At 41.0% G+C, this 25,157-nt stretch overlaps 1 protein-coding gene across 8 annotated transcripts in view; it reads right to left on the bottom strand.

Annotated features, from left to right (window-relative positions):
- The window catches only part of APC (APC regulator of Wnt signaling pathway), a 202,977-nt gene that overhangs the window by 42,890 nt on the left and 134,930 nt on the right, over positions 1 to 25,157 (bottom strand). For all 8 annotated transcript variants that reach the window (XM_048849761.2, XM_048849763.2, XM_048849769.2 and 5 more), the window contains 2 exons: positions 17,548 to 17,631; positions 2,222 to 2,326 (listed from right to left, as the gene is read on the bottom strand). In XM_048849761.2, coding sequence (XP_048705718.1) covers positions 2,222 to 2,326; positions 17,548 to 17,631 — 189 coding nt within the window. The remainder of the gene's footprint in view (positions 1 to 2,221; positions 2,327 to 17,547; positions 17,632 to 25,157) is intronic.

The raw sequence follows: 25,157 nt of genomic DNA, 5'->3' as shown, positions 1-25,157 counted from the left end.
TTCCATTCTGTCCTAACAATTATATCAACCCTGACCTGGACAGGCTATTTTCTTCAGAGCTTAGAGGTAGTTAACATGATAACTGAGTCTTTTGGCTCCTTCTACTTTGCCAAGAGGCCCAAATCAAACCCAATTATCTTTATTACTGGTGCACTAAAGACTGAACTGAAATCACTACTACCAAAAATAGGTAGTAACTGATTTGACAAACTGGCAAGAGACCAAAGTTGATAACTTACATGCTTCTTGGGTAGACTCTTTTCTCTCCCCAATTCTCACGTGCTCTCCCTCCACCCACCTTGCTTCAATCCCGTTCTTGTGTAGCATCCTTCCCTGCAATTTCCCCTTTTATACTCCTTCCTTTTAATATTATATTCTTTCATGCCCTTGTTGTTGTTTCATCTGTGCTTTATTTTTCTTCCTTTATATTGTTTTCCTGTATTTTGATGCAGTTTACTAATAAAGCAGTGAAATTCATTAAAATCCTACAGACAGCTTGCAAAAAAATCAAGATTTTAGGAAAGTTCATTTTGCTGTCAGCACAGTACTGCAGAGCAGAGGAGGTACAGAAGAGAACATGACTGAGTCCTGAAAAATACTGTCCACAATGGGCAAATCTTCAATTCAGATTGCTTGTCTTACTGCTTACTGTTAGCTAGCCCCAAGCTAGCCCCAAACAATTAGGTTTATTTTTTTTTTTTTTTTGCACTCTGTTTAATCCTCATTGCTCAAGGGTACATGGTGGATTGATCTGGGTTCCCAGAAATAAAACACTAGTGGCCAATCCATTAAGCCTCCTTTCCCTGCCCTTGCACTAAAAGTAAATAATCCCCTTACGTCTCATAGCGGCACAAATTCAGATCCCACAGCCATAATATTTTCGTCCTGTAGCTTGATATTAACTCCAAACTGCTCAAATTCTATGCCCCCCAAAAAGAGAGCTACTCCTTAACTGATATGATTCTTTCTGGGTACAAGACAGGCACCCCTTTCTTCCTCCTCCAAAAAAATCTCTCTTGTCCAAAATAACTTCCCATTCACACGAGAAAGAACATGTGGCCACAATGCATGAATTATTTAAACACATTATGCTTTCAGCCCAAAAGCATCACTGAACTATTTTTTTCTCCTTTAGAATAATGCTGTCATCAGGATTAGAATAGGGGCCTCAGGCAACTGCTCAGATGTAGCAAAGAGAATTGGGTTCCAAACTGTGATGAAATACATCTTAATAGAAAAATTAGGGACTGTGCTTAGTGTTTAATCTAATGAAATATTTGAGCCATACCACAGACATCATCCTTCTCACAAATCACTGTGTGCACGATACTTTAAAAGGGATTGAAATAATTCCACAAACAAAAAGTAAAAAACAGAAAAATCTTACATATGAATTGCACTGTCATATTATTGTTTGAGGTTATGAGAACCTGCATTACTAAAATGAAAGTCTGAGCAATACTTGTAGATAATGAAGCAAGTGGTATTATAGCACAGTAAAATAAATCAAAATATAAAATTATTAAGTCAAAGAAAACTATCTTACTCTTGATGAATATTAAAGAAATTTGCATTTAAAGAATTAGTGTAGTCCTAAATTTCACCCAGTAATATATTTAAGTATTAAAGGAATAGCAATGACAAATATGAAATGTGCATGTACCTAACCCTTCAGCACACATGCAGATTACCTCTGATGAGATTTTTAGTTCCAGAGGTTTATGTAATGCATTTAACTAAGAAACAGGAATTATTTGTAATTACAATAATATTTGTAATTATTTGTAATGAGAAACTTGTCACTTAATTTTTTAAATAGTGGTGTTTTCAGTGATCATTTCTGAACTGAAATTTTTGAGTAAATTCCATCATTAAATCATAACAAACACAAATAGTTACCAATAGGAAAAAATCATTTTTTCTACGAAACTATTGGCTTATCCCTGCTTAAATGTATCCGTGTTAACCATTTTAAGCAAAAGAAAATAGAGTCTTGTGTTATGGAATATTTAAATTCTATCTCATTAAAATATCCTTTGTAACCGCTTTGACAGCTTTCTTCCCTCCCAACAGAAATAAAGAAAAATGTCAGCCTTTTCAGAATTAATACATCTGAAGAAATCCATTGAAGCACAATTACATACAGCAGAATTTCCAGATCACACCCATAAGAGTGACATTTTTTATATTTAAAAATGTTACCAATAAATATTTACTTTACCTGACCATTACCAGTAGTTGCCATGCTGATTTCTGCTGCTCCTTGACCTTCATTCTGCCTCTCTGCTTCATGTGAGCCTGAATCATGCTTGCTTTGAGGTGCCCTCTGTTAATGCAAGAGTTTACGGCATTACATATAGAAATGGAGTACACTTTATCAGTCAAAGCTTTCTAAGCTGTGAATGCATCTATGTCATAGCTTCACAAAGCCATTGAACTGTGCTTTGTATTTCATAACCTCTAGCCTCAATAATTAGCAACTGAGACTGACTGTCTTAGCAAAATTGTAAGATGAAAGCGAAGCATGTCCTCTGAGGATTATAGCCCTGTAAGACAAAGGATTTGCTGTGAGACACAGAAACACCATCCTCCACCAGCTGTGCTCACATCACTATCAGAAATAGAACAGAACTGGAGCAAACAACTGTCTCCTCTGCACTGTCACACAATCTATGCATTTACTGGAGACTAAGGCTAGTACAGTTAAATTATTACTTAAACTTCACAACCAAATACAAACATTTTCTGGGTGGATAGAATGATACACAGATGGTGTATCTATACCATAATAAAGGAATCCACATTTTATTGTTAATGTGAGAAACACAAGTGTATCCATCTTAATGTGAACAAAGCTTTAACAATATGGTCATACCAAACCTAATCTTTGTATACCGAAATAAATACAAATGATGTAGAAAACCTGGTGAAAACAGACGCTTCAGTTCTTTATGGAAGTAAAATCTTCCTCTGTTTAACTGAATGAAAACTAAATTTTTGTCACCACCACTACCCCCTTCTGTTGGAGCTTCTCCTTGAGTCATTACACAAAGTAAAACTATTTCCCCTTGTTTATTCCCCCCCTGCCCCACTATTCCTCGGACTTTCTTGTTAACTGCTGGAAATGGCCCACCTCGATCATCACTACAAAAGGTTTTCTCCCTCCCCCCCCCCACTCTCCTGCTGGTAATAGCTCATCTTAAGTGATCACTCTCCTTACAGTGTGCATGATAAACACTAATTTTTCATGTTCTGTGTGTTTATAAATCTCCTCACTGTATTTTCCACTGAACGATGAAGTGAGCTGTAGCTCACGAAAGCTTATGCTCAAATAAATTGGTTAGTCTCTAAGGTGCCACAAGTACTCCTTTTCTTTTTGCGAATACAGACTAACATGGCTGCTACTCTGAAACCTATGATTGCTTAGTTATTATTGATCTTCCCACTGTGGATTCACTCTCTTATGGCATGCCTTTTTGGTAGCAGACCCTTTACATTTGGGAAGGAGAAGCTGCTAAAGCCCGAAAGTGGCCATTTAACATGTGACTATTGCAGGCTGCACCTGGGTTAATATCAGCATTAGCAACCCCAAACAGTGAAAAAAAAGAAATCACAAGTCAACCTCCGAAAATCACGATTAAAATAAAAGATTACATCATTTTTAATCTTTTTTGATTCCTGAACTTCCCCTGCCCACCAGTATGTTTGTGAGACAATCACAATGTTGTTGAGTCTTTCCAGTTTATAGCAAGTAAGGCGATTCTGGCTCCCAGTACAAGAGCTCTGGTTAGAGGATTCAACTGAGACTGGGGCCCTGTTGGGATAGGCACTGTACAAACACAAAGTAAGAAATAGCTCCTGCCCTGAAGAGTTTACAAACTAGACCAAAGCATGGTGGTGAGTTTAACATGTGGGAGCTGCAACTGGGACTCAACTATCCATTAGATGGGAACACCTTTTAATCTCTGCTGAACAGGGCAAGATTTAGACGGATGACCTAGAGGCGAAAACCTTTATTGCTCATTAGCTATGCCCCGAGACAGTTGGTGAGAATAAGCCTTGCTTTCTGGAAAGATAAATTTATTAAATCAAGTTCTGACTTTTCTGGAACTTACCCAGGCCCCCTAGGTCTTCCACACTTTGAACACATGGCAAAATTTCATACATTTGCTCCGTATCTCAACCACATTCTCAGTCTGCTACACCTTGTTCTTAAAGGAACAGCTCGCATTAACCAAAAACACACACAAAATGCAACAGTAAAACAAATATTAACGAAACATCCAAATTCACTTCTAAACATGTTCTACAACATCTCCTTCCAGATGATGTCATGATATCCTCTCACACTGAGGATACCCCTGCAGAGGAGGGGACCCCAGTTATTAGGAAGAAACAAGTGATAGTAATGGGGGATTTGATTATTAGAAATATTGTGATGACCAAAATCGCACGGTGAACTGTCTGCAAGTTATGAAGGTTGTGGACCTCTTGAGACATCTAGATAGATTTATGTGCAATGCTCAGGAGCAGCCAGTGGTCATGTAGATACCAATGACACAGGGGGGGTAAGAGAGGTCCTTGAGGCCAATTTTAGGCTGCTAGGTAAGAGATTAAAGTCCAGGAAATCCATGGTAGCATTCTCTGAAATCCTTCCAGTTCTATGCACACAGCTAGATAAATAGGCAGAACTGCAGGATTTCAATGAGTGGATGAGACGATGGTGTTGTGAAGAGGGATTTAGGTTTATTAGGAAAGGGGGAAACTTTTGGGAAAGGAGGAGCCTGGAAGAATGGGCTCCACCTAGGCCAAAACAGAAACGGAATGCTGGTATGTAAAATTAAAAAGGTCATAGAGAAGTTTATAAACTAAGGGCTGGGGGAAAGCTGACAGGTGCAGAGGAGCACACAGTTTGGACAGACACATCCCTCAGGGCAGAATGCAGGGATAACATTTCTAGACACCAATAATGACTGCTTCTTGGAGCAGCTAGTCCTAGAACCTACAAGGGGAGGCAATTCTTGATTTATCCTAAGTGTTGCAGAGGATCTGGTCCAAGAGGTGAATATAGCTGAACCGCTTGGTAATAGCCATAATGTAATTAAGTTTCACATTCTTGTAGGGGGCAATATACCAAAGAAACCCACCACAACAGCAATTAACATCAAAAAGAGGAACTACACAAAAATGAGGAAACCAGTTAAATGGAAATTAAAAGGAACAGTCAGAAGGATGAAATGCCTACAAATTGCTTCAAGACGATTTTAAAACACCATAACAGAAGCTCAGATTAAATGTATACACAACAAAACAAACAGTAAGAGAATCTAAATAGCAGAGTAAGAGGTGGTTAGAGGCAGAAAGACACCCTTTAAAAACTAAGCCAAATCCTACTGAGGAAAAAAAAAAAGCAACACAGACTCTGGCAAGTCATGTATAATTAGGCAGGCCAAAAGAGAATTCAAAAAGCAACTTGCAAAAGAGACAAAAACTAACAGCAAATACTTTTTAAAATACATGAAAAACAGGAAGCCTGCCAAAAAGGCAGTAGGGCCCCTGGATGATCAAGGTGCTAAAGGAGCTAACTTTAAAAAATTAAGGGAATTAGTTAGGAAAGTGGACTGGATTGAAGAACTCAAGGATCTGAATGTGGAGGAGGCTTGGAATTACTTTAAGTCAAAGTTGCAGACACTATCTGAAGCCTAGATCCCAAGCAAGAGGGAAAAATTCATAGGGTAGGGTTGCAAGGTGGATGAAGATGAGCAAGCATCTCAAACAGGTGATTAAGAGAAAGCAGAACGCCTACAAGGAATGGAAGATGGCAGGGATCAGCAGGGAAAGCTACCTCTTGGAGGTCAGAAAGAGAAAGTGAGAACTGCCAAAAGCTAACCAGAGTTGAAGCTTGCAAAGGGAATTAAAACCAGCAGTAAAAGGTTTTATAGTAGGGCTATCAAGTGATTAAAAAAAATTAATTGTGATTAATCACACTGTTAAATAAGCTTAAAATCAAAAAGGAAGCTTACAAAAAGTGGAAATTTGGACAGAAGATTAGGGAGGAGTATAAAAATATTACTAGAGCATGCAGGGATGTAATCTGGAAGGCCAAGGCACAACTGGAGTTGCAGCTAGCAAGGGATGTGAAGGGTAACAACAAGGGTTTCTACAGATATGTTAGCAACAAGAAGGTGGTCAGGGAAAGTGTGGAACCCTTACTGAATGGGGGAGGCAACATAATGACAGATGATGTGGAAAAAGTTGAAGTACTCAATGCTTTTTTTGCCTCAGTCTTCACAGACAAGGGCAGCTCCCAGACAGCTGTACTGGGTAACACAGCATGGGGAGTAGGTGAGCAGCCCTCAGTGGTGAAAGAACAGGTTAAGGACTATTTAGAAAAGCTGGACATGTACAAATCCATGGGTCCAGATCTAATACATCCAAGGTGCTGAGGGAGTTGGCTGATGTGATTGCAGAGCCATTAGCCATTATCTTTGAAAATTCATGGCAATCGGGGGAGGTCCCGGACGACTGGAAAAAGGCAAATATAGTGCCCATATTTTAAAAAGGGCAGAAAGAGAACTCGGGGAACTACATACTGGTCAGCCTCACTTCAGTCCCCGGCAAAATCGTGGAGCAGGTCCTCAAGGAATCCATTTTGAAGCACTTGGAGGAAAGGAAGGTGATCAGGAACAGTCAGCATGGATTCACCAAGGGCAAGTCATGCCTGACCAACCTGATTGCATTCTATGATGAGATAACTGGCTCTGTGGATATAGGGGAAGCCATGGATGTGATATATCTTGACTTTAGCAAAGCTTTTGATAGGGTCTCCCACAGTATTCTTACCAGCAAGTTAAAAAAGGTATGGATTGGATGAATGGACTTTAAGGTGGATAGAAAGCTGGCTAGATTGTCAGGCTCAATGGGTACTGATCAACAGCTTGATGTCTAGTTGGCAGCTGGTATCAAGCAGAGTGCCCCAGGGGTCAGTCCAGGGGCAGGTTTTGTTCAATATCTTTATTAATGATCTGGATGATGGGATGAATTGCATCTTCAGCAAGTTCGCAGATGACACTTAGCTGGGGGGAGAGGTAGATATGCTGGAGGGTAGGGATAGGGTCCAGAGTGACCTAGACAAATTGGAGGATTGGGCCAAAAGAAATCTGATGAGGTTCAACAAAGACTAGTGCAGAGTTCTGCACTTAGGAAGGAAGAATCCCATGCACTGCTACAGGCTGGGGACCGACTGGCTAAGCAGCTGTTCTGCAGAAAAGGACCTGAGGATTACAGTGGACATGAAGCTGGGTAGGAGTCAGCAGTGTACCCTTGTTGCTAAGAAAGCCAACTGGCATATTGGTCTGTATTAGCAGGAGCATTCCCAGCAGATCGAGGGAAATGATTATTCCCATCTATCCGGCACTAGTAAGCCCTCACCTGGAGTATTGTGTTCAGTTTTGCTCCCCCCACTACAGAAGGGATGTGGACAAATTGGAGAGAATCCAGCGGAGGGCAACGAAAATGATTAGGGAGCTGGGACACATGACTTACGAGCAGAGGCTGATTTAGCTTATTTAGTCTGCAGAAGAGAAAGGGGGGGAGGGGGGAATTTGATAGCAGCCTTCAATTACCTGAAGGGGAGGTTCCAAAGAGGATGGAGCTAGGCTGTTCTCAGTGGTGGCAGATGACAGAACAACAAGAAATGGTCTCAAGTTGCAGTTGTGGAGGTCTAGGCTGGATATTAGGAAACACTATTTCACTAGGAGAGTGGTGAAGCACTGGAATGGGTTACCTAGGGAGGTGCTGGAATCTTCATCCTTAGAGGTTTTTAAGGCCCGGCTTGACAAAGCCTTGGCTGGGATGATTTACTTGATGTTGGTCCTGCTTTGAGCAGGGGATTGGACTAGATGACCTCCTCAGGTCTCTTCCAACCCTAATATTCTATGATTCTATGAATAGAATACTATTTTTATAAATATTTTTGGATGTTTTCCACATTTTCAAATATATTGAATTCAATTACAACTCAGAATACAAAGTGTGCAGTGCTTACTTTACATTTATTATTATAAATATTTGCACTGTAAAAATTAAAAATAACATTTTTCAATTCATTTAATACAAGTATTGTAGTGCAATCTCTTTATCACAAAAGTTAAACTTTTCAAATGTAGAATTATGTACAAAAATAACTGCATTCAAAAATAAAATAATGTAAAACTTGAGAGCCTACAAGTCCACTCAGTCCTACTTCTTGTTCAGCCAATTGCTCAAAAAACCCAAGTTTGGTCACAATTTGCAGGAGATAATGCTGCCCGCTTCTTGTTTACAAGGTCACCTGACAGCAAGAACAGGCGTTCACATGCCACTGTTGTAGCTGTCATTGCAAGATATTTATGTGGCAAATGCGCTAAAGAGTCATGTATCCCTCCATACTTCAACCAGCATTCCAGAGGACATGTGTCCATGCCAGGGGCAGGCAAAAGTTTTGGCCTGAGGGCCACATCTGGGGATGGAAATTGTATGGCGGGCCATGAATGCTCATGAAATTGAGGGTTGGAGTATGGGAGAGGGTGAGGGATCCAGCTAGGGGTGTGGGCTCTGGAATGGGGCCAGAAATGAGGAGTTCATCATGTGGGAGGGGGTTCCAGGCTGGGGCATGCGGTTAGGGTGCTGGGTGGGGGAAGAGTAAGGGCTCTGGCTAGGGTTGCAGGCTCTGGGGTGGGGCTGAGGGGTTGCGGGTGCAGGAGGATGCTCCGGGCTGGGTCCAAGGGGTTCGGAGGGAGGGAGGGGGAACAGGGGTGGTTCTCAGCCAATGGGAACTGCGGGAGCAGCGCTTGGCTCAGGGGCAGTGGGTGGAGCCCCCTGGCTGCCTATATTCATAGGAGCCAGATAGGGGACTTGCTGCTGCTTCTGGGAGCCGCATGGAGCAGGGGAAGCCCTCGACCCCGCTCCCCGGCTAGAGCAGGGCGACTCCCGGACCTCGCTCCCTGATGGTAGCTCAAGGGCCAGATTAAAATGTCTGGATGGCCGGATGCAGCCCCCGGGCCGTAGTTCGCCCACCCGTGGTCCATGCTGATGCTCAGTTCTGCTCGATAACGATCCAAAGCAGTGAAGTCCAACACATATTCATTTTCATCATCTGAGACAGATGCCACCAGCTGAAGGTTGATTTTCTTTTTTGGTGGTTTGCATTCTGTAGTTTCCGCATCGGAGTGTTGCTCTTTTAACATTTCTGAAAGCATGCTCCACACTCTGTCCCAATCAGATTTTGGAAGGCACTTCACATTCTTAAATTTTGAGTTAAGTGCTGTAGCTATCTTTAGAAATCTCACATTGTTACCTTCTTTGAGTTTTGTCAAATCTGCTGTGAAAGTGTTCTTAAAACGAACAACATGCTGGGTCATCATTCAAGACTGCTATAACATGAAATATATGGCAGAATGCAGGTAAAACACAGAGCAGGAGACATAATTCTCCCCCAAGGAGTTCAGCTACAAATTTAATTAACACTTTTTTTTTAAACGAGCATCATCAGCCTAGAAGCATGTCCTCTGGAATGGCGGCCAAGGCATGAAGGGGCATATGAATGTTTAGCATATCTGACACATGAATACCTTGCAATGCCGGCTACAAAAGTGTCATGTGAACGTCTGTTTTCACTTCCAGGTGACATTGTAAATAAGTAGTGGGCAGCATTAACTCCTGTAAATGTAAACAAACTTGTTTCTCTTAGCAATTGGCTGAACAAGAAGTAGGACTGAGGGGACTTGTAGTCTCTAAAGTTTTACATTGTTTTGTTTTTGAGTGCAGTTATGTAACAAAAAAGATCTACATTTGTAAGTTGCACTTTCACAATAAAGAGATTGCACTATGGTACATGTATGAGGTGAACTGAAAAATACTATTTCTTTTGTTTATCATTTTTACAGTGCAAATATTTGTAATAAAAATAATATAAAGTGAGTACTGTACACTTCATATTCTGTGTTGTAATTGAAATCAATATATTTGAAAATGTAGAAAAACATCCAAAATATTTAATATATTTCGATTGGTATTCTATTGTTTAACAGTGTGATTAAAACTGCAATTAATCATGATTCATTTTTTTGAGTTAACAGCGATTAATCAAGAAATGAAGAATGAAGAAAACAAAAAAGGAAGTGGGACCACTAAGCACTGAGGAGGGGGTGGAGATTAAAGATTATTTAGGCATGGCCCAACACCTAAACAAATACTTTGCCTCGGTTTTTAATTAGGTTAATGAAGAGTTTAGGGGTAGTGGCAGAGTGGCTAATGGCTATGAGGTATTGAGGTAGAAATTACCACATCCAAGGTGGAAGTCAAATTCAAACAGTTTAATGGGACTAAATTGGAAGGCCTAGGTAATCTCCATCCAAGAATATTAAAGGAAATGGCACATGAAATTGCAAGCCCTCTAGCAAGGATTTTTAATGAATCTGTAAACTCGGAGTTTGTACCCTATGATTGGAGAATTGATAATACTAATTTTAAGAAGGAGGGGAAAAAAAGTGATCCAGGAAACTACAGGCCTGTTAGTTTGACCTCAATTGTATGCAAGGTCTTGGAACAAACTTTGAAAGAGAAAGTAATTAAGGATGTGGAGGTGAATGGTAATCGGGATAAAACATAACATGGTTTTACAAAAGGTAGATCGTGCCAGACCAAACTGATTTCACTCTTTCAGAAGATAAATGATTTTTTACACAAAGGAAATGCAGTAGATCTAATCTACCTGGATTTCAGTAAGGCATTTGATACAGTTCCACATGGGAAATTATTAGTTAAACTGGAGAAGATGGGGATTAATATGAGAATTGAAAGGTGGATAAGGAACTGGTTAAAGGGGAGACTACAACTGGTGTTACTGACAGGTAGAGTGTCAGGCTGGAGGGAGGTTACTAGTGGAGTTTCTCAGGAATTGCTCTTGGGACCAATCTTACTTAACATTTTTATTACTGACGTTGGCACAAAAAGTGAGAATATCCTAATAAAATTTGCAGATGGCACAAAGTTGGGCGGTATTGCCAATTCAGAGGAGGACCAGAATATCATACAAGAAGATCTGGATGACCTTGTAAACTGGAGGAATAGAAATGGGATGAAATTTAACAGTGCAAAGTCATGCATTTAGGGACTAACAACAAGAATTTTTGCTATATACTGGAGACTTATCAGTTGGAAGCAACAGGGGAAGAGAAAGACCAGAGTGTATTGGTTGATCACAGGATGACTATGAGCCACCAATGTGACGTGGCTGTGAAAAAAGCTAATGCAGTCCTAGGATGCATTAGATGAGGTATTTCCAGTAGAGACATGGAAGTGTTAGTACCATTATACAAGGCACTCCTGAGACAGCATCTCGAATTCTGGTCTCCCATGTTTAAGAAAGATGAATTCAAACTGATACAGGTGCAGAGAAGGGCTACTAGAATTATTTGAGGAAAGGAAAACCTACCTTATGAGAGGAGACTCAAGGATCTTGGCTTGTTTAGCCTAACAAAAAGAAGGCTGATGGGAGATATTTATTACTCTGTATTTATAGAGAGCAATCATATCAGGGATACCATCAACACGTTTCGGCTCAAAATTAGGAGAAGGTTTCTAACCATCAGAGGAGTGAAGTTCTGGAACAGCCTTCCAAGGGGAGTAGTAGGGACAAAAAAACTAAATGGCCTCAAGACTGAGCTTATTAAGTTTTTGGAGGGGATGGTATGATGGGACTGCCTACAATGGTCTGTTGCCCATTGGCGACTGTCAGTAGCAAAAATCCCCAACAGCTGGAGATGGTACTCTATATGGGGAGGGCTCTGAGTTGTTATAGAGAATTCTTTCCCAGGTATCTGCCTGGTGGGTCTTGCCCACATGCTCAGGGTTTAACTGACTGCCATATCTGGGGTAGGGAAGGAATTTCCCCTCAGATCAGACTTGGAGAGACCATGGGGGGTTTTCGCTTTCCTCTGCAGCTTGGGGCATGAGTCACTTGGAGGTTTAAACTAGTGTAACTTGAAGTCTTTAAACCATTATTTGAGGACTTCAGTAACTCAGCCAGAGCCTAGGAGTTTATTTACAGGCATGGGTCAGTGAGGTTCTGCGGTCTGAAATGTGCAGGTCAGACTAGATCAGGGATTCTCAAACTTCATTGCACCGCCACTCCCTTCTGACAACAAAAATTACTACACAACCCCAGGACGTGGATCGAAGCCTGAGCCTGCCTGAGCCCCACCACCCCAGGAGGGAAAGGGGTAAAAGCTGAAGCCCAAAGGCTTCAGCCACAGTCAGGGGGCCTGTAACCCGAGCCCCACTGCCCAGGGCTGAATCCCTCGGGCTTTGGCTTCGGCCCCGGACAGTAGGGCTTGGGCTTCAGCCCTGAGCCCCTGGAAGTTTCAGCCAGCCCTGGAAACCTCATTAAAATGGGATCCTGACCCACAGTTTGAGAACCACTGGACTAGATGATCATGATGGTCCTGTCTGACTTTAAAGTCTATGAGTCTAATTTCTGCTGGTGAGAAAGACAAGCTTTGGAGCTTACACAGAGCTCTCCTTCAGGTCTGGGCAATGCACTCAGTGTGTCACAGCTAAATACAGATTGTTTAGTCTAAGTAGTTAACACATTTAATGGAATCATTCTAGGTGACTTGTCCAGTAAATACCTCTCCAGTCACAGGAGAGAAAAGAGGGGGAAAAAACCTGTGTGTGGGTGGGAGTTAGTGAGTTACAGATTGTTGTAATACGCCATAAATCCATTGTCTCTATTCAGTCCATGATTTTTAGTGTCTAGCAAAGTTATGAATTTAAGTTCCCATGCTCATCTTTTGAAGGTGTTGTGCAGGTTTCCTTTGAGGATGAGGACTGAGAGGTCAAATATAGAGGTGATCGCTTTGTGAAAAGTGTTCATCCACAGATGATGATGTGTTTTTGTCTTTTATTATTTTTCTCTGAGAAATCATTTGAGAACATAGTGATTGTCTCATTTCACCCACATAGCTGTTACTTGGGCATTTAGTGCACTGGATGAGGTACTCTATATGTTATGAAAGGTGTGTCACCCAGACACCCTGCAAGAACCTGTTTCAATATAGAAATAAAACCCCCTCCCCGATCAGTCACCCCTCTTTGTCACCTAGCACCACACTAACCCATATAAGGTATCATTAAACAATTACCACCCATACTCAATGGGGACCACATCCTGAAAGAAGTCTTTCCAGACCCCCTCTTCTGGCCTTCATACAACCCTCCAAACTCTCCTAGTTCATCATCAGAAGCAAATTCTCCACACACCAGAACACACCAACTCAAAACAGCACCAGACAGTGCCAGAACAACAGATCCAAAATCTGTAGACATATCTCCACTGCTATGATCAATGATCAACACTCCCACAACACGCCTTTCAAGATCCAGGGGTCCAACAAATGGCTATCACAACATGTGGTGTACCTCATCTAGTGCACTAAAGAAAAGTTCCAGAGGCATTCCTGGCAATTACAGGCTGGTAAACCTATCTTTAGTACCAGGCAAATTGGTTGAAACTATAGAAAAGAACAGAATTATCAAACACATAGATTAAAACAATATGTTGGGGAAAAGTAAACAGCTTTTGAAAAGGGAAATCATGCCTCCCCACCTATTAGAATTCTGTGATCCAGTGCTTAGCCAGTGACTTCCACCAGTTCAATGGTTTGACACTCTTTAAAACTTTGGCAGCACAGTGTACTGCTTAATATTTTATTTATTTAATTTAAATTATTTTAATAGCTTGTAGTAAGTTTAGGACTTAACATAGGTTGTCAATTTCAAATTTAATTTTAAATAGGCTTATTTGTAAAATGAAAAATATTTAACTGAAATCTAAACATCCAATTTAAATAAAAAGATCAGATTAGAATTAAAAACTTGATTTTTATCCACTCTAGCCTTGGCTTTGTTATATTAGAAGCCTGGTTCTATTCCAATTACTGCCTAAAATAACCTTGTGCAAGTTATCTTATCTGAAATGGGTGAATAATAGTTATCCCTCAAGGTAGCAGCCTGAGACCCTAGCTCATAGTACGGGTTGTGAAGTGCACAAAAATATCAACAGCAGTTGGTGGAAAAGCCTGGGCTAGAACTCATAGCCTCTGGGCTTGCAGGTTAGTGTATCTTCTACTAAAGTACAGGGCATTGCATGGGCGGAAACAAACACACTCTCTCTCCCTCCTTCCTGAAATCTGTTCCAATAGTGGAGCTTTTATCATCACTGTACTGATTGGCTAGCAATAGCTCTAATTTTGAACAACAGTGACTAATCATTTGCAAAGGTAGTCAACTGTTTGCTGCAATTGATGGCTTTTCTGGGCAAAAATGAATTGTTACTTCACAATGCATTTTATTTTTTTGAGGTTCAAACACTGAAGGTACACCCCCATTCTGAAGATACGAAAAGAATAAATGTTTATTTTACTGTAATTCCACCACAGATACAAAAAAAAAAAAAGAAAGAAATTGAAAACAAAGGATACTGGATGAACAGAAAAAGAGGGTCCAATCACTAGACTAAAACAAATGAAGCTGAATTTTGCTGCTGTTGAATCACAAAGAAAAATACTAGTCTGCCAAATCCCTAACAGCTGCAATTACTCATATTGCATAAGAAAAACAGCTTAAAGCTTGATGAAAATAATCTCTGGGTAAAATAAATCCTCTCTCTTTTGTCTACAGAAATCATCATCATCCAATGAAAACACACTTCACGTACTACAAATTATGAATATTATGTTGACAGTGCTTGTACCTGTACAGTAAATTAAAACAAAGTAAAATATTTAAGGAAGGCATTTACAGCAAAATGGCTTTTTAAAAAAGTTATCTGTATGCAAATTTACATTTGTAGTTGCCAGCCAAAACTGTTCATCTTTTGAGGTGCCCTCACTCAAAAATGTACTGCGAACAAAACAGGTAGATGGCTCCTAAATACAGCGTAAGCATTTCATTCCACAGAATATATATGTAACATGGGTCTTAAAGGCAGAGGTGGCAGTGCTACCTCTGTAGGTAAAGTTTCCCGACACTTTTCATTATAATACCTGGTTTTCAGTTGCTTATAAAATTTTGCCAAACGTTAACCTTTTGGACTGAAATTTTCTATTCTGAATGTCTCTTTCAGGCTGAATTTTTTTGGTACGATATATTACCCAAGCTTATACTACTAGTATCTACTGGTCCTAGATTCTACAAGGATAGGAGCCTTATATATGCCACAAAGATGCCAACCTAATGGAACAACAAATGGTTGCTTATGTGTAATGTAGTAGCATCTAAAGACCACAAGAAAGTTGGGCCTCACTATAGTAGGCACTGTAAAAAAACATATTATACGTCCCAAAGAGCTTTAAATTTTATAGTTTTCAGTAAAAACAATAACCAGGTAGTCACATATATTTCTTGCCCCTAAAACCAGCCCTTTCTGAAGTTGCATTGATGTGATATGCTGCCATGGCCTATTTGTGTATTGAAGAGTCTCCAAATACTCACTGGCAAGATAACTTAAGTTTAGATAAAAATGGTCCTTAATTCTGTAGTTGTGTCCAAGTGCTATTAGGGTCCCTAAAGAGTGGGAGGGTATTACATATTGTACCACAATCCTGCAGCAGAATGGGGGAGGCCTTGTCTACACAAGACATATCAATTGGTGATATAGGAGCTGAGCGTTTGACACGGATTCTTCTTCCAGATCGAATGAGCCCAAAGCACCCACACTATCTAAATGTGTGTAATATTTCCATGCTAATCCATGCTCGCACTGCCTTACACCAGGGGTGGCTATAATATTTGACAGCAAGATACCATCTCCCTCAGCTAGTGAACCTCCTGAGTCTGTTGGCAGAACCTCCCTCTCTTTCCCCTCCCCCTTTAGCCCCCGAGTTTCTGAAATGCTCAGCCATTGTTCCCATATCACCTGGTACCAGCTCTACAGATCCTCAATTTGTGATCCAGGTGTGGATGACTAGCTATGACTGCTATCTCTGCCCCTTAGAATAATTTCTCACTCCAGCCTTGCTCCTCCACGCATGCTGCTCTCCAGTAGCATCCCCACACAGCTGGAGATGAGCTGCAAGTAGTTTTTAAGTGAGGTAAAACTTGGGGGTACATTTAATCTGATAAGGTTCAACAAGGACAAGTGCAGAGTCCTGCACTTAGGATGGAAGAATCCCATGCATTGCTACAGACTAGAGACTGAGTGGCTAGGCAGCAGTTCTGCAGAAAAGGACCTAGGGGTTACAGCGGACAAGAAGCTGGATTTGAGTCAGTGTGCCCTTGTTGCCAAAACAGCTAACGGCATTTTAGGCTGTATAAGTAGGAGCACTGCCAGCAGATCGAGGGACGTGATCATTCCCCTCTATTCGGGATTGGTGAGGCTTCATCTGGAGTACTGTGTCCAGTTTTGGGCCCCATACTACAAGAAGTCTGTTAGTTATTCTCTGAAAAACAATCAGAACTATTTTTATATTAGAAAAAAAGCTAGTTTTTATCCTCTCAATTCCAAAATGACGAACATTTTCTTGAACTTAAAAACACAATTTTGGACACAGACCAACTATGGAAAATTTCAGCCCCAGTGGTCAATGTTTAGGTAAGATACAAGTATGTAAAATGGGCTCATAAAGGAAACTGATTTACAACAATTACAGTGGCTGCTACCGGTGACCACTATAATAGATGCTGGTATGTAATAACACAGGAATCCTGTTATCTTTATTTATATATCAGTATTTTCCTATAGAAGCATGACATAAGACTTCTAAAATAAGGTCTCTCACAAACTGGATAAGCATTCACCCTTTTCCTATCTGTACTTCTCAGAAGATTAACAAACCACATAACGCCTTATCAGATCTCTAAATTTAGAAAGAGAATTACTATACTCCAACTTGTCAGATATATTAGGAAAACAACATGACAAATCCTTTGACCAAATAGTCTGGCTATAATAGTTACGAGCTAAATCTCAGTCCTAACCTTTCCAAGGTATTGCAGTCTTGTCTCTTTATTGAATTCTTGAACCTGGATTTTTAACTGAAATATCAGTACTCACCACACCCATAGAGCAGCGGTAACCCAAGCTGCTCTCTGCATCTCTAGCTTTAGCTCATTTGAAGTACACTGAAGTAATGTTATTAAAATGTACTGCCAAGGAAGACAGAAGACACTCTCTGCAATTCCCACTGATTAATTCATAAAGCTACAATGGCTGAGAAAGCAAGAGGCACCCATTTTCTTGGCTGAAGCAGAAGAACAGTAGTACTAGCAGCAAAACTAATATTTCTTCCTCCCCCGCAAAGATAAGACTAGGAAAAGAAAGACTATAGCAGAGGAACCAACATCAAGATATACTGTAATTACAACATGTCATTTATTGAGCCAAAATATTCTAGCCCACCCAGTTCATTCTATTAAGTGTTGATGGATTGACTTTTTGCTTTGCTTTAAACATACAAACACACGTGCGCACATCCTCTAACGAAAAAAAGGCAAATGCTCACTAACCTCTGCTTCAGCTGCTTGTGACTGCAAGAGCTGTCGTATACGAAGTATGTCTTTCTCTATTTGCTGAATTCTTGCCACCCTTACCTAAAAATGAATAAATTTTCAAATTTATAGTTTTTTTTTAAAAAAGAAATATTTACTGTAGAAAATGACAATGTGAAAAAAGAGTTTATGGCAAAAACTGTTGACTACAAAACAGAACTACTTCATTAGTGTGATAATTTCAGTAACTGCGCATACGCATGAAAGAGGCATACGTGAAAATACTTTACACAGCATAATGGTCATCTGGATTTTTAACAGAACTGACATTAATTTGGATCTATTATTAAACTGACATACTATATAAACTATTAAAGTATGGTAAGAGACAGATTAGCCAGAAAACACTTTTTCCGCCTAAACAGTTTCCTCCCTCTGTCATTGATGTATCATGTTGTCTTGAGAAAGTTACTTCACCTCACTGTCTTAGATGCCATGTTTGTAAAATATAGATAAAACTAAATACATAGCTATCCTGCACAGAGGTTTTGCGAGGATTTACATTTGCAGAGTGTTTTCAGCCTGTAAAATACTGAATAACTTCCATGTATTATTAGCCATTCTTTGGGCAAACTATGAATATTACTACAGTCCTGTGTTAGCCCTATCACAGTTACTTCTACATTACTGAAAACTGACTTCAGAAACACCAATTTGCATAATAAAAGGCAGTAAGACAGTATTATATACAGAAGTCTTGCTAAGTAGCAACAATAGGAAACTAAGCAAAAAAATAAACGTAAACTTCAAAAGAACTCAAGAGTAACAGTCTGATATTAACGGACACTAAAACCAGATCTCTCTCATAGTTTTAGGGTTGAGAAAACATTTTCATCCTCCCAAAATGGGAGTTACATTATTTTTTAAAGGTATTCTGTTGCTACTATAAAGAGTCCAGTTTATAAGCAATTAGCCTGTGACCAGTTGTGGGTGTCACATCATACTGTTACTCCACTCTGTATGACTTATTATTGTGAGGATGCAGAATATTGAAATATTTGGAAATACTTTTTTCTACTCAAGCATTTTTGTAAATGTCATATTCAGCTTACTCATAAGAATGGAACTGGAACATTTGGAAGAACTGCCTGATAATTTTTCTGGTGCTGATGAATAAAGGTTACATTTTAATCATGGCTATTTTTAGTAAAAGTTATGGACAGGTCATGGACAGTAAACAAAAATTCGTGGCCCGTGACCTGTCCATGACTTGTACAATATACCCCTAACTAAAACTTGGGTGCTTACAGGGGGTGGTGGCAGCGGCTCAGGGGCACTGCGGGTGCTGGGGGGCAGCCCGGGTGCCCTGCTGCTGCTGTGGGGGGCGGGCAGGGCTGCAGGCACCCTACCTGGCTCTGCGCAGCTCCCCAGAAATGGCAACATGTCCCTTGGCTCCTAGGCACAGGCGTGGCCAGGGTGGCTCTGCACGCTGCCCCTGCCTGAGCGCCGGCTCCACAGTGCCTGTTGGCCAGGATGGTGCCTGCAGGCAGAGGCAGCGCGAATAGCTGATTGGCTGCTCCTCCACCTAGGAATCGAGGGATGTGTTGCCGCTTCTGAGCATCAGCCCCGAGATAAGCACCGCTTGGAGCCCGTGCCCCAAACCCCGCCCTGAGCCCCCTCCCACACCAACTCCTGCTGCTACTGGGAGGGACTGTAGCCCGAGACTGCCCCAGCAGCAGCAGTCGGAGCAGCTGGTCCAGGGGCTGCCCGAGCTGCTCAAGCGGCCCCCGGGCCAGTCATACCGGCTGCTGCAGATGTCATGGAGGTCACAGAAAGTCACGGAATCCGTGACTTCTGTGACAGACTCACAGCCTTACTTATGAATCAAGAAGTTTCCACAGTTGTTGTCACTAAATAGTCAGCCTTTGCCAGTTTTCTATATACTGTGACAAAGTTCCTGCTCTGCCTTGGTGGGTCTTGTGCTTATTGGTGGATTTGCTTGCCTTGGAGCTTCAGAGCAGCCCTCAGCTTGGCTGTTTTTCTGAATTCACAGTCCAGGTCGACTCCCTCTGTGTCTGACCAGGAGTTGGGAGGATTTGGGGGGAACCCGGCCCACCCTCTACTCCGGGTTCCAGTCCAGGGCCCTGTGGAATGCAGCTGTCTAGAGTGCCTCCTGGAACAGCTGTGCGACAGCTACAACTCCCTGGGCTACTTCCCCATGGCCTCCTCCCAACACCTTCTTTATCCCCACCATAGGACCTTCCTCCTGGTGTCTGATAATGCTTGTACACTTCAGCCCTCCAACAGTCCACGTTCTCACTCTCAGCTCCTAGTGCCTCTTGCTCCCAGCTCCTCACACGCACACCACAAACTGAAGTGAGCTCCTTTTTAAAACCCAGGTGCCCTATTAGCCTGCCTTAATTGATTCTAGCAGCTTCTGGATTGGCTGAAGGTGTTCTAATCAGCTTGTCTTAATTGTCTCCAGAAGGTTCCTGATTGTTCTGGAACCTTCCCTGTTACCTTACCCAGGGAAAAGGGACCTACTTAGCCTGGGGCTAATATATCTGCCTTCTATTACTCTCCCATAGCCATCTGGCCCGATCCTGTCACAATACTTACAACAAAACAGAGGATATCTATGTGTATCAACACGTGCCAAAAGTTGACTGTTTAATAGTTTCTGCTGTAGTTTTAGTTCAGCATAGCTTTGTTAAAGTCCTTTTAATGAAGTTTTAGGTAAAATGTTATAATCTATAATCTTGTTTCTTGTTTTGAAGCAATGAAATAGTTTTGAGTGTAGACTTTTTGAAAACCTAATTTTAAATACCTGTAGCTTAATTTTAAGTTTTGCAAGCATTAGTGCCTCTTGCTTTCTAATGCTTGATCTAGTTTTTTAAATGTATATATGTGACACACTGTACCGCAAAGTAGCACTCTGGATCTCCCATGTTCACCACGGTCACATGTTTATGATATGTTTTGTATGATGCATGCCTTGTGAGGTATCATTTTAAAAGTCTTGATATGTTGGACCTTAACATCCTGTTGAACTGTATGTACTATCATTGAATGTGAAGTTATGAAGTATTGCTATGTGTGTTACTGAAATATGTTGTGAGGTTGGGAGATGCCCACAGCTGGTAGGCCTTTCAGTAGCAACAAAGGGGCAACTATCACTGGCCAGACAGGCGTTGATGGCCCATCAAGAAGAATCCATTATCCCAAAGACTTCTTGAAGAAGGCACGTACACAATGACATCTGCCTTACCTGCCACATCACACCAAGAATCTTTCTAGCAGCTGGAAGAAAGTATAAAAGAGGGACAGTGACATCATCACTTGGCCTCTCTCCTCCCCACCTCAACACCTGGAAGACAAAGACTTGGAACTGGAGAGATTGGTCCCAGGCTGGGAAGGGATCCAGCCTGTGTATTGAGAACTGTGAACTGCCTGTAACATGTATTACAGTGAGAGACTGCTTGATTCAAATCTTGCTTAGTCTGTAGAATTTAGACTGAGTTTATTCTGATGTAAGCAACTCTGAACTCTATGTCTGCTACATATAATCACTTAAAATCTATCTTTCTGTAGTTAATAAATCTGTTTTATATTTTACCTAAAACAGTGTGTGTTTGTTTGAAGTGCTTGGGGGAATCTCAGCTCAGATTACAAAAGCTGACACATGTCCACTTTCCTTTGACAAAGTGGTGAACTAATTAACGAGCTTGCACTGGCCAATGGAGTATTGAGCAGTGTAAAATGGGATATATCTAGCTGGGATGATTTGCTGGTGCCCCTCTCTATGTGACTTGAGTGGCTCAGGGAGCATTCATGCGATTTAGCTGGCTGTGGGGCTCCACATGCTGATGGCTGAGTGATCAGTGCCTGGAGGTGTTTTGCTGCTTGTCACTGGCATAGCATTGTGTGAGACAGCCCAGCCTGGAGAGTTAAAGGGGCACAGCAGTCCCACAGTTCCAGGTTGTACCCCGGGGTTCCTGTCACAGTAAGGAAAAAGAACATTTCAATGAAATAAATAAAATATGTAAGTACTATATAGAGCCATATTCCCCATATCGTAAGAGGACATTTTAAATGTGTGTTTACTGTTTTATGATGTAGGAAAGCTACGAGGAAAAAATAACAAAGGAAACAGAAAAAGTTAAGGAAAAAATGGGGAAAGATCAGGCACAAAGAACAGATTATGAAAGACAGATTCTGAACCTTTTTTTAAGGCCAAAAATGAAGACTCCTCATAACATACTCAGAATTTGTCATTTTTAATCAGCCTTTATCTGATGAATTTGTGAATTCAGCTGAGTCTTGACACAGAACTCAACTATTCCACTGAAATCACACTGGGTATGACAGAGTCAAGACACACACAAAATCAAATCAACTATAAAACCAAAGTTAGTGTTTTTTTGTTTTCTTGGGGTTTTTATTTGTTTTTTTGGTATAAAGTTCACAAATGTTCAGAAAAACATAAGCAGAACTAAAATTGCACCCTGGATTGCATGATTAAATTTTGTTCCAAAATACTGAACGTCTTATTTATAGACACCCCCATTAATGTCTACTTAATATTTCCCCTTAGTTTTACTATAAAAAATACAGAAAAAATAGCATTAAAAATGTGACCAGAAAAGCACAAAAAAGCAGGATTAGTAGTGCTGGTTAATGCTGTACAAACTTTCTCACACAGAGCTTAGTTACTGTAGTATATCTATATTCTAATTTGTATTACTCCTGCAATTTTGCTGGAGAAGAGAGAATATGGCTTTGTAAAGGGAAATCATGCCTCTCTAATCTTTTAGAATTCTTTGAGGGGGTCAAACGTGGAGAAGGGTGGTCCAGGGGATATAGTACACAAACTTTCAGAAAGCCTTTGACAAGGTCCCACACCAAAGGCTTAAGAAAAGTAAGCAGTTATGGGATAAGAGAGAAGGTCTTCTCATGGATCAGTAACTCGTTAAAAGATAGGAAACAATGGGTAGGAATAAATAAATTTCAGAATGGAGAGAGGTAAACAGTGGTGTCCCCCAGGGCTCTGTATTGGGACCTGTATTGTTCAACATATTCATAAATGATCAGCAAAAAGGAGTAAATAGTGGTAAAATCAGGTAAAAGGGGGTAAAATTTGCAGATGATACAAAATTACTCAAGATAGTTAAGTCCAAAACAGATTGTGAAGAGTTACAAAGGAATCTCACAAAATTAGGTGACTGGGTAACAAAATGGCAGATGAAATTCAAGATTGATAAATGCAAAGTAATGCACATTAGAAAACATAATCCGAATTATACATACAAAATGATGGGGTCTAAATTAGTTGTTACCATCAAGAAAGAGATCTTGGAGTCACCGTGGATAGTTCTCTGAAAATATCCACTCACTGTGCAACGCTAGTCAAAAAGGCTAACAGAGTTTTAGGAACAGAAGAACTTTCTTAATTATACTAAAAACATTCAAAAAAATGTATTGTCGGGAACAATCTTGCATTGGTACAGTGATGGAATGGATAACCCAAAGAAGTTATTCTATTTCTACTATGATTCTATGTCTGACTGAAACTGCCCCAAAATTGGGTTTAAGTGCTATTAGTAATTTATTGCTCAAAACCAATAGGAGAAAATGGGTCCATAAATGAAAGAAAATTCAGACTTCTCAGGATTTGAGGCAACTTTTGCCACAAACAGATGCAACAAAACTGGCAAAATATATAATCTAGCAGATGTAATGGAAATATTTAACTAGTTACTTATATGGCTTTCATCACAGTAGTATTTGTGTACCTCACAAACATTAAAAAATTTATCTCTACAGTACCTTGTGCAATAGGGAAATATCTCCATTTTACAGATGGAGAAATGGAAAAATTAAATGATTTGTACAAATTCAACACAGAAAAACTGTGACAGAACCAGGAATTAAACCCATATCATGTTACTCTTGGTGCGGTCATTTAAATACCAGACCATCCTTTCCTCTTTAGCGTTTGAAAGTATGAGTAGAAAAGTGTTACAGCAGAACCGCAGAGTTACGAATGCCAGAGTTATGAACTGACCAGTCAACCATACACCTCTTTGGAACTGGAAATATGCAATCAGGCAGCAGCAGAGATTTAAAAAAAGCAGTACAGTCCTGTGTTAAATGTAAACCACTTAAAAAAATAAAGGGAAAGCAGTATTTTTCTTCTGCGTTGTAAAGTTTCAAAGTTGTATTAAGTCAATGTTCAGTTGTAAACTTTTGAGAACAACCTTTTGTTCAGAGTTACGAACAACCTCCAGTCCTGTGGTGTTCGTAACTCTGAGGTTCTACTGTATCTAAAAACAGCATGATAAGAAATGGAAAAAATAATATATCAAGAAAAGGAGGAATTCATGGGGAAGAAACATTGTTTAAAATCTTAATACATTTCCTATTGTGTGCCAGATATAGTCTCTTACCTCAGAGGTGCTGGGGGTGCACAACCCCCGCCCCGCCTCTTCCCACCACCTCCCCCGAGGACACCCTACCCTCACTCCCCACACCCAGCACCTCCTGTATGCTGCGGAACAGCTGATTGTGGTGGGCGAGAGGCGCTAGGATGGAGGAGGAGGAGCTGATCGGGGGCTGGGGGAGGGCTGCCGGTGGGTGCTCAGCACCCACCATTTTTTTCCCTGTGGGTGCTCCAGCCCCAGAGCATCCATGGAATCAGCACCTATGTCTTATATATTGTGACAAAGTTCCTCCTCTGCCTTAGTGGCGGATTTGCTCACCTCGGAGATTCACGGCAGCCCTCAGTTTAGCCACTTTTGCTAGTGGCTCAAACCTGCTGTCCTCTCAGCTAACCTCATCACTGGTCAGCATGGGAAAAAGGAAGGAGAACAATTCCCGCGGTCTCTGCTGGCCCACCTAGTGGGTTGGGGGACAGGCCAGGAACCTTCCCCTCTGGTGGCACCCACAGTCCAGGTCAACTCCTCCTTTATCCAATAGGGAGTTGGGGGGATGGGAGGAACCCAGGCCCTCCCTCTACTCCAGGTTCCAGCCCAGGGCCCTGTGGATCACAGCTGTCTACAGTGTTTCTTGTAACAGCTGTGTGACAGCTACAACTGCCTGGGCTACTTCCCCATGGCCTCCTCCCAACTCCTTCTTTATCCTCACCACATGACCTTCCTTCTGATGTCTGATAATGCTGGTACTCCTCAGTCCTCCAGCAGTACGCCTTCTCGCTCCCAGCTCCTCGCACACGCCTCACTAACTGAAGTGAGGTCCTTTTTTAACCAGGTGCCCTGATTAGCCTGCCTATCCTAATTGATTCTAGTAGCTTCTTAATTGGTTCCAGGTATCCTAATTAGCCTGCTTGCCATAATTGGTTCCAGCAACTTCCTGATTGTTCTGGAACAGCCCATTATCTTACTCAGGGAAAGGGGACCTGCTTAATCTATGGCTAATGTATCTACCTTCTATCACTCTCCTGTAGCCATCTGGCCTGACCCTGTAACAATATGTACGTACAGTGTCTGCCACAATTGGGCCCCTAAATCCAAATCGTGGCTTTTAAGTGCTACCATAAAATAAATGCTTATGTTTACTATTAATAACAATAAAGGCAATAAAGAAGTCTGGAATCCTGTTTCATTCACACA

The sequence above is a fragment of the Caretta caretta genome, chromosome 5 (assembly GCF_965140235.1).
Source record: "Caretta caretta isolate rCarCar2 chromosome 5, rCarCar1.hap1, whole genome shotgun sequence".
NCBI lineage: Eukaryota > Metazoa > Chordata > Testudines > Cheloniidae > Caretta > Caretta caretta.
Note: the sequence above shows the minus strand (reverse complement) of the source record. Positions and strands in the feature narration are given on the sequence as shown.